The sequence below is a fragment of the Pteropus alecto genome, unplaced genomic scaffold (genome assembly GCF_000325575.1).
Source record: "Pteropus alecto unplaced genomic scaffold, ASM32557v1 scaffold139, whole genome shotgun sequence".
In the NCBI taxonomy this organism is placed as follows: Eukaryota; Metazoa; Chordata; class Mammalia; order Chiroptera; family Pteropodidae; genus Pteropus; species Pteropus alecto.
In genome coordinates this window covers 5,546,837-5,557,934 of record NW_006443567.1, presented here as the reverse complement: position 1 = coordinate 5,557,934, position 11,098 = coordinate 5,546,837, and the positions used below count along the sequence as shown (strand labels likewise).

At 37.3% G+C, this 11,098-nt stretch overlaps 1 protein-coding gene across 1 annotated transcript in view; it reads left to right on the top strand.

Annotated features, from left to right (window-relative positions):
• Nucleotides 1-414: 414 nt before the first annotated feature.
• ADGRG4 (adhesion G protein-coupled receptor G4) overlaps nt 415-11,098 on the top strand; it is an 85,190-nt gene continuing 74,506 nt past the window's right edge. The window contains 1 exon segment of the mRNA XM_015598753.1: nt 415-496. Coding sequence (XP_015454239.1) covers nt 415-496 — 82 coding nt within the window.

Genomic DNA, 11,098 nt, shown 5'->3' with positions numbered 1-11,098 from the left:
AATAGGCACTTAATAAAATGTATTGAACAGACGTGCAAATAAATCAATCAGTGGGGTTTCAGCCAGGCTGCATAATTCAGGCAAGTGTCTATATTGTGGTTGACTGACATGGCTTTAAGCAATAGGAAAAAACCTAGAGTGAAATGTGAAGGAGAAATGTGGTCACATATACTTAGAAATTATTCTGAATCTGAGCTGGGCATATTTCTGACTTTTCGAACACAGATTTAGACAATGAAAGGACATATATATCAGAGGTTTTATGGATTGATTCTCATGTCGAATTTTATCTTTCTCTCAGGTAAGAAAATGTATTCTTATTACTTATTTCGATGTCTCATGTATAGTAGGTTACAGTAATAACCCACTTGAAAAGTTGTTGGGCTGCCTTTCAATGACTTTCTTTTGGTCTATATGGCTGTAGGACAAGCTGGAGCTTCAGTAAATGAATCCATTCACTCAGGATTATTCACGACTTACAGAGAACTGGCCTCAAGTAAATAGTAGCTTGGACCACTGTTTTTGACATTTCTTAATGCAACTCTAAAATACCATTTGGTGGTTAATCCACACATAATAGAAGTTTTCTCTCATGCATAATGCTTTATTTAAAGCTCTCTGGAGCATTATAATATCATCTTTCTGTTTCTATTATACATACATGGCAACAGTCGCAGAATACAGATGGGGAAAGTGAGATGTGCCAAAAGCTAGACACTGATTCACAGTGACATACAGGCATGTGTTCTGGGGAGGCCCAGACCTTGCCTTGACTCTGTGACAGGAACAGGGATAGATTCTGTCTTCTATTCTGCAGCAAATAGATGTTTAAGACAGTTCAGCTGAAGTAGCTGATAATTTGGAAACTTAAGGAAAAAGTTGTCTTAGAAAACTGATTTTGTCCACATTAAGTAAATTCAATTGATACTATTGCTTATTTAGCATATCAGTCTTTAGCTAAAACATCATACATGACAGTGAGTGACAATTCCTGATGAAATATATCTGGGGTTTAATTTGGACAGTTCTTAGACTTGAGAGCTAATATTCTATAAAAATACCAAATCCTCATCACCATCAACAACAAAAACTGACTGACATCCTGCTGTGAGCAGGTCCTGACAGGTAACAATGTTCTTATACTAAAGCTCAAAATGGGACCTGTGGGGCACACTGGCAACTCTGTCACCTGACCTTGACAACCTACGAAGATATTGACTTATCTTTTTCCTGATGGTTTCCTCAAAGGCAAGAAACTGTGTTTGCTCCATTTCTTTATCCAAAACATGTAGCAAAACTTTAAACACCTGTATGGTGGTGGGGTATATGACACAAACTCTAAGTAGGTTATTTTTTTGGTGGACGGTCATGGATCATGGAATAGAGAGATCTAGGAATAGAGGGATCTAGGAATAGAAGGATAAAGGAGTCTTCTGTGTAGTCATGGAAGAAAAAGTGGAAGAGTGTGTGATATTGGAAAATTAGAATGGGTTTTGTGAGGAACACCATTGGTCAATGAAGAGTGTGATAGATGTGCAAATTTTAAACCTGCAGAGGTCAATTTAAAACAGTCACAAGGTTTTACAGACTAAGTCTCAAAGCCATAAGTCAAGGCAATGATTCCTTTAGGTTATCAATTAGGCCTAATTGTCCTTCACTTAGAAATTCATCATTTTCTTCATGGAAAAAGAAGATTCTCTTCTTGAAACAATGGTATAACTAAGGTTCAGTCTCCTTCAGGCTCCAGACAAGTTACCAGCCTCCCAACTATGAGGATCATTGTGGTAGAGGGGGCCAGGGCCAAGCCTAGATTAGGCAGAGGGTGAGTTAGCTGCCCTAACTGGAGGGAGCAAGAGTGTGGAGCAAAACCGTGTCCATGAAAGAATACCAAGGGTGAAACAGAAGGAACCAAATCTGATATAAGGTCTAAGAGGTGAGAGTAGAGCCAAACAAGAAGGAGTGAAAACTGAGGTCAAGGAACTAAATAGTTGAAGAATGAAACAGGAGGTAAGGAATAAGGCAGAAATAGCCTCCAAACTGGTCTCCCTGCTTCTACTCTTGCTCTATTATATCCATTCTCAACACAGCATCCAGAGTAATCCTTCAATGTATCAAGTTAGACCACGCCACTCTTACCAATACATTTCCATCACAATTAGAATATCATCCAAACTCTTTAACAAAACCTCAAATTACTGCATGTTCTGGTCTTCCACTCTCTCTTTGGCCTCATTTACTACCATGCTTCCTCTCTCTGCACTCCAGACGCACTGGCTTTCTTTCTATTTCTTGAACATGCCAAGCACAATTCCACCTCAAGACCTTTGGACGAACTATTACTCATGTCTGGGTCTTTCTTTCTCCACATCTCTGTAACCCTGCTCTTTTTCATCTCCTAGGACTAAGTTAAAATGGCTCTTCCTCAGAGAGGCCTTCCTTAACTATCCTATCTAATGTAGACATTCTCATCTTTCTCATCCCTACCCTTCCCATTATCTAACTCATCAGCCTGTTAATTTCCTTCAGACCATTTTTCACAATTTATAGTTCTTTTCTTTACTCATTTATTGATTCCCTCTTTCTCTAAAACATAAGCTAACTAAGGCCAGGGACCTGGTGTGAACATGAGTTCATTCTATCACTGTACTCCAGCACACATAGTTAGTGCTCAATGACCATCATTGTCGAGTAAATAAATTTTCCAGGGTGCTTCTGGCTTTATAATTAAGAAGATCCATTTTGTTGGGTGAGACATGAGTCTTGGACCCAATGTTTGAATGAACAATAAAATTACCTATATGGGAGTAATTCTGCCTTCTATTCTAAGAAAGACTGTTAGCAGGCCACATACATGGTCAGCAGCCTGGGTACTAGAGAAGGGAATGTGTCTGTGATTGGTGACTGGTGACAGAAATGAGGCTCAAAGTTGGATATATGGCAGATCTGGTTTATCTAAAGATTCATTGGTTACTCAAAAGACCAGTGGGAGGCAGATAGTAACTCCTGTTCTCTGTGGTTGTCCATTAAATGGCCACAGTGATGTAGGTAATGGAGGTCCCCAGTGTCAAGCACCTATCTGTTTTATTTGCTCAGACAGCATGATCTGTTAGATCAAGAACTGGTATACAAAGTTTTTCAATGCTCTTGAACATTTTTTTGCAAAGATTTGTGATACTAAGAGCCAGAAGACCCCTTGCTCAGGTAAAGGTTTCATATACTATGGAAATGAGTGTCTACCCTCTTCCCTTTTATGAGTGAGTAGTGACATTTCCCAGTTGAGGCAAACATTGTGTACCCTTGGCATAATGCTCACCTTCAGAGTGGCCACATTCTCACGATATAAACACAGCCAATGCCTCTGGTGGGCCCCTTCCCCTAAATCTGCTCTGCCTCCTCTCCCTCCTCTGATAGTAGGTTTTGTCAGGTGTTTACCTGGGCCTTGAGCCTTGTGCAGTATTATGAGTTGAATCATGTCCTTACAAAACTCATGAATTGAAGTCTTAACCCTAAGCACCTCAGAATGTGATCATATTTGGATATAAGGTCATTACAAATGTAATTACTTAAGTAAAGATAATGTCATATTGGAGTAAGGTGGGCCCTAGTCTTACATGACTAGTGTCCTTATAAAAGGGGGAAATTTGTACACAGACATGCGCACAAGGAGCAGGCCATGTGAAGATAAAGGCAGGGATTGCAGTGATACAGCAGACACCATGGAACACCAAATATTGCCAATAAACCACCAGAAACTAGGAAAGGGGCATGGAACAGATCTTTTCTTCAGAGCTCTCAGAAGGAAACAACTCGTCAACACTTTATCTTGGACTTCTAGCTTCCAGAATTGTGAGACAATCAATTTCTGTTGCTTAAGCTACCCAGTCTGTTGTACTTTGTTACAGCACCCTAGCAACTAATATATCAGACATTGATGGTTAGTCAGGCTCTCTGGATCTGAAATCTTGGGCATAATAGAGGAAAGCAGGTCACCTCATTGGGGAGAACCAGTGACCAGGTCATGCTCACAGTGCCGGACCATGGATGATCCCCATTGGTGTACTCTTCTTTAGGTGCAAAGCAATGCACCTAGAATCTCAGTCTCTTAACCTTTGAAGCACTTCAGCATTTCAAGTAGAAACTTTTCCAAGAGAAGACCAAAACAAACAAACAAACAAACAAACAAACAAACAAACAAACAAACAAACCAAGTACTGAGCATATCTGATGATTACTTAATGCTGTCTTCATAAAATAAAGGGATAAATTATTCAGATTGTCTGTGTTTTAGGGCTCAAAACCTTTTAGTCATTGACTTTTAAAATGAATATATTTATTACTTTTGAGGTCTCACAGGGAGAGGGAACTCTCACTTGATCTTTTGCCAAAAGTTCTCTAAAATGGAGGGTAGGGCACAAGTTCGGTTTGTAGTTCAGAACTTCTCATTCTATACCAAATGCTTCACCTACAGCCCCCCATCTGCCCACCTATTAGCCTCCAACTCAGTGCCCTAATATATTTATTCAGTAAATAGCTGTAAAAACCAACTATGTGCCAACTGTTATGGTAGGTACTGGGAACTGGCATTACGGACCAAAACTCTGGTTATGCCACTGCCCTGAAAGTCAGATAATACAAAAGTTGAAGCATTCTGGGAAAAACTTACATTGTTTAATGCTTAGTGAATCAACTCAGCTTAAAAATTGCTTAAACAAGGCATCACCAGGCAAAGCATCTTTGAAATTTAGCAAAAAGTAAAATAAAATTATCAAATAGTATAACCATTGTGGCAAGAGTTTTATTTCCCCCCAGGCCAGAGAAAGATCTGGGCACAATGTCTTGCTATATCAACCTACTAAAAAGTTAAAAAATGGTAGCTGGCAGACAAAAACATCATGAGAAAAGGAAACTACAGACTAATATCCTTTATGAATATAAATGCAAAAATTCTTAACAAAATGCTAGTAGACTGAATCCAGCAATATATTAAGGGGATTATATACCCTGACCAAGTGAAATTTATTGGAGGAATGTAAAGGTGGTTCAACATATAAAAATTAATCAATGTGATACACGGCATTAATAGATTGAAGGTGATAAAAACAAATATATCTCAATTAATGCAGGAAAAGCATTTGACAAAATCCAACACCGTTTCATGATAAAAATACTCAAAACACTCTAAATAAAAGGGGACTTCCTTAACTTGATAAAGGGCATCTATGAAAAACCAACAGTGAACATCATTGTAATTGTAAAAAGCTGAAAACTTCCAAGATCAGGAACAAGACCAGAGTGCCTACTTTTACCACTTCTATTTAACATTATACTAGAAATTCTAGCCAGAACAATTGGGTAAGAAAAAACTAATAAAAGATATCCAAACTGGGGAAAAAGAAGTAAAACTATCTCCATTCACAAATGATATGATCTTACGTATAGAACATCCTTATGAATCTGCAAAAAAAAAAGATATTTAAGTTAATAAACAAATTCAGCAAAGTTGCAGGATACAATATCAACACACAAAAATTAGTGATGTTTCTATGCATTAGCAATGAACGATCTGAAATGAAGGTAAGAAAAGAATTTTACTTATAATAGCATCTAAAAGAGTAACATACCCAAGAATAAATTTAATCAGGTAGTAAAAGACTTCTACACTCAAACTACAAACATTGCTGAAAGAAATTAAGAAAGATCTAAATAAATGGAGAAGATTCTGCATTTATGGATTTAATATTAAGATGGCAAGATTTAAAATTACGATGGCCGATATTCCCCAAAGAGATCTACAGATTCGATGCAAACACTATCAAAATCCCAATGGCCTTTTTTTTTTTTTTTACAAATGTGAAAAAGCTGATCTTACAATACATATGGAATTGCAAGGGATGCTAAATAGCCCAGTCTTAAGAAAGAATGAAATTGGAGGACTCACACATCCTAATTTCAAAATTTACTGCAAAGTTACAATAATAACAATATGTTTTTGGTATAATGATAAATATCGATTAATGGAACAGAATTGAGAGTCCAGAAAGAAACCCATACATGTATAGTCAATTCTACGAGGGTGCTAAGACCATTCGATGGGGAAAAATAATCTCTTTAACAAATGGTGTTGGGACAACTAGTATGTAAACAAATACCTATGTATCCACATACGTGTATGTATTCATGTAAGCAGATTTAAAAGGTGAAGTTGGGCCCTCCTTTCACACCATATACAAAAAATTGACTCAAAACGGATAAAGATCTAAATGTAAGAACTACAACTATAGAATTCTTAGAAGAAAGCATAGAGTTAAATCTTAATGACCTTGGGTCTGGCAATATAGTCTTAGAAATGATACTAAAAGAATAAGCAATAAAAGAAAAAAATAGATAAATTGGACTTTATCAAAGTTAAAAACTTTTGTGCAACAAAGAACACTATGAAGAAAGTGAAAAGACAGCCTATGGAATGGGAGAAAATATTCACAGGTCATATATCTCATAAGGTTCTATATCCAGAATATATAAAGAATGCTTACAACTCAACAACAAAAAGACAAACAACCCAATTTAAAAAGGGGGCAAAGGACTTGAATAGACATTTCTCCAAATGGCCAACATGCACATGAAAAGATGCTCAGCGTCATTAGTCATTAGGGAAATACAAATCAAAACCTCAATGAGATACCTAGGATAGTTACTAATTTAAAAAAAAGCAGGAAACAATGTGTTGCAGAAGATGTAGAGAAATTGGAACCTTTATACATTGCTGGTGGGAAGGGAAAATGGAGTAGCCACTGTGGAAAACAGTTTTGCTGTTACTCAATAACTTAAACATAGAATTACTATATGACCCACTCCTAGGTATATAGCCAAAAGAAATGAAAACATGTGTTCAAATAAAAGGAATGCCATAGATGTTCATAGCAGCACTGTTCATATTAGTCAAAGGACAGAAATAGCCCAAATATCCATTAACAGATGAATTAATAAATGAAATGTGATATACCCATTCAATGGAATATTATTCGGCCATAGAAAGAATTGCAGTACTGACACATACTACAACATGGATGAACCTTGAAAATATTATGCTAAGTAGAAGAAGCCAGAACCACATATCATATGATTTCATTTATAGAAAATGTCCAGAATAGGCAAATACGCAGAGACAAAAAGCAGATTAGTGATTACTAGGGTCTAGGGGAGGGGCAAATGAGGAGTGACTTGTTTAATGAGTACAGGGTTTCCTTTTGGGGTGATAAAAATGTTCTGGAACTAAAGAATGATGATGGCCATATAGTACTGTGAATGCACTAAATGCCACTGAATTATATACTTTAAAATGATTAAAATGGTGAATTTTATGTTATGTGAATTTTCTCAGTACAAATAATGGTGCCTGGAACTTGGAGCGTAGCAGTCAGTATTACAGATATTTAAATGAGGTTTATGATAAGATTTTCCTAATGTGGAAAACACTTATGTCATGTTAGATGAGAAAAGCAGGGTGCCAAATTTTTCATACAGTATGGCTTCAGCCACATAGAAACAAGCAAAACCTGTGCACAAAAAAAAAAAGCCAAAGGAAATCTACCAAAATGTTAATGGTGGTTGTCTCTGAGTGCTGGGACTCCAGCTGACTTTGTTCTTATCTTTTCACTTTCTAGTACTTTCACTTTCCATCTAAAAAGCATATATAGTATCACTTTTATAAAGAAAAAAACACTTATTTTTAAAGTGGGGAAAACAAAAAATGTAATTTAAAATAAAAGGAAGCAAGATAGAGGTGAAGAGACATAGAGGAGACAAATCGAGAGAGAACATGCTTCAGGGGAGCATCATGTAATTTGGACTTAAAAATGGCCAGGGAACAGATGGCAGCATCCAAGCAGACATCTGCAATGGATAGTTAAATTATATGCAAAGACACAAGTGGCCTTTGAAGCAGACCCTGGAGAGGCCCATCAGAGAATACAGCTTGCCTGGCTAAACAGAAGGGCAAAGCCCCTGGACTGCTTCATCACAGCCTGGCCTCCTTCAAGCCCTTCTGGGGGCCTGGAGGCTGTAGTAGAACTCAGCACAAATGTGCTTGCATGTGTGAGGGTCCAAAAGAGGTAGTTAGAGAAAAAAAGAGGCTTCCAAGAATGACATTGGCATTTACTTGGAGCTTCACAGTCTATAAACATTGTCACATACATAACCTAAACATTAGTTAATACATCGTCTTTCTTAATGGACCTGTGAGGTAGGTAATTATTATTCCCATCTTACCATGGAGGAACGAGACACAGAGAAGAGATATGAGTTTATTTAACATTTATATAGTGCTCACTATATGCCAGACATACCCTAAAAGCTTTTGCATGTATTAATTGCTCATGTTCATGCAGCTAGTAAGGGGCAGAACTAGGGCTCAAATCTGGGTTTTTGAACTCTACTACACCACGCTTCTGCTCATATCTAAGCAGAATTAACAGATATGCCTGCAGAATCTCAAATATAGCCACAAGTGGTTCTATCTATCTATCTATCTATCTATCTATCTATCTATCTATCTATCTATCTATCTATCTATCATCTATCTATCCATCCATCCATCCATTTATCTCTATTTTTCTGAGTATAAATGTAACACATGATTGTATAAAAATGTGAATATTACTGAAATAAGTAACACAGGAAACAAAAATCTCCTTAAATCCCACGCCTAAAGGTATTCATTCTTAACTGTTTCATGTGTGTTCCTCTAGATTTTTTCTATATGTATGCTAATACACATATTTTCTCTTATTTTTAAAAATAAGATAATGTTATATCTACACTTATGTAACTCTAATTTACATAATATGAAGCCTTGAAAATCTCTCCATGACTATATAGATCTACCTTGTTTGTTTTAATATTCTGTTGTATAGAGGTAACAATTGCTTAACTAGTCACTTATTGTTAGAACATACAGATTTTCATATTTTCTCAATTATAAACAATGCTGCAATAAATGTTCTTGTACTTGCATCTTTATGTACATGTACATTTGTTTAGATTAATAAAAGTGAAATTGCTGATTTGAAAGCATATACACAATTATACAAAATTAAAATTGTCATAGATATTGGAAAATTACCCTTCAGAAAAAAGAGAGACTATATTAACTGGTACTCCCACCAGCAGTGTATCAAAGTGACTCGTTTCCCCACAGGTCCATCAAAACTTGGTATTCTGTTGAAAATGTCATTTTAAAAGGCAAATATGGTGTCTTATTGTTATTCTAACTTATATTTTGAAAATAGTGAGAAGCCATATTTTTTTATATTTCTGATTTAGTAAGTTGCTTATTCATGTCCTTTGGCAACTGATTTTATGTTAGTATATTGCATTGAGGAGAGGCCCTTGCAGATCAATAAGATTATGGTACATTCTCTTTTAAGGGACAAATAAGCCCTGGAGATTTATGGTCAGCATAAAACTCATTCTTAAATGTTGTACTTGACGTCATTTTGAAGGGCTGAACAGAAACACAATGTTGACATAATCAAAACTTGGGTTTCACTGTGATTATTGCTTTGTGGGATTAACTCCTGATTTTTTAGCCACATGAAAGATGATAATATAATCATATAAGCCAGGGACAGAAATAAGCATTTGTTCATCCACCATGGGCAGTTCAGAAATAGCTCCCTGGCAGGTGGATAGCTTGAGTTCTGGCACATAGGGGTGTGTGTGTGTGTGTGTGTGTGTGTGTGTGTGTGTGTGTGTGCACGCGCGCGCGCGCGCACGCGCGCGCACATATGTGCATGCGCACCCACACTGATGAATGTGTGTGTGTATGCAGGTATGCACTTGTTTGCTTTTAGAAGATGTTCACTGGGGGAATAGAGGGAGAGAATAATGTAGGGCTAGAAAATATCTAGAAGCTTTCATTTGGTGACATCTTCCGGAAGCAGAGAAGTAGTTATTTCCTGCCAGCCTCTATAGTGTGCTGTTATGTCTGTCAGCTTTAGAGTGGTGGTCTAATTCAGAGAGAGGTTGGAATTCTGTTTTTCCACAAAGCTTATTTTTTTAGTTTGTTTTAGGCTGTGCAGGGACTGGAATTAGGTTGATGTTCAGCAATCATGTGATATTCGCCTAATGGCCTGGGGTATGAGGTTTGTAACGGTGAGAGTATCATGATTCATCAGTAGCTTCCTATAAAACAAAGAGCATACTCAATTTAAATCTTCATAGATATTGCCAAATTGCCTACTAAAAAACAGTACCAATGTCCTTCAGCAGTATTTTGAGAGGACTTTGCATACATCATCTCAATCTTCAAACAATCTTGTAAGGTCAGTAGGTAGGGGTATTATCTGGCATAGACCATAATATGAATGTTGGCCCCTACAGTTGTGCATACATACAACACTATGGACCTGAATCCCAATTTTACTGAAGGAAACGTTGAGGCATTGAGTGGTTAAGTTACTTGCTCAAATTACACAGGTGATGAGTGTCAGAGCTAGGACTCCAACCCAGGCTGTGTGACTTCGGAGTCAATGACAACTGGGTTCATGGCTGTCTAGAGTGTCTTAAAGCTGCTGCAGCCCCTTTTGAGGAGATGGAAGGAGGATATCAGGATATACTCAGAAAAGTTCCATTCCTCCCATTTTTGAGTGCAAGCAAAAGCCCTGGCACTTTAGTATTGTCCAGCTGGTCATCCTTCAGACCCCTTTCAGTGCCTTCAGCGAGAAGCAGTCTTCAGAGACAGAGTAAATCGGGTAATTTGGCTCAGGAAAAGGCATTGGAGAAATAAATTGCTGTTGCACTGTGAATATAATAAGGCAGTTAGGTAGATGGAAATAGTTGTCTTGTGATTATATGACCGGGGATTATGTGCAGCAAATTTTAAGTCCAAACTGCCTTTTCCTTGGTCTTCCTCCACCCCACTAGCCACACACTTCTAAATGCCTCCACAAACTGTCCAGCTTGTGTGTGCTCTAAGAACACTAATCTAATTTTTTATATCAGCCCAGGCAAAATATAGTTAGGAAGAAACTCTTTTACCAAAAGGTCACACACCAATGTCAAATAGAGATGGTTTTTGTATGTCTACTATTCAGCTTAT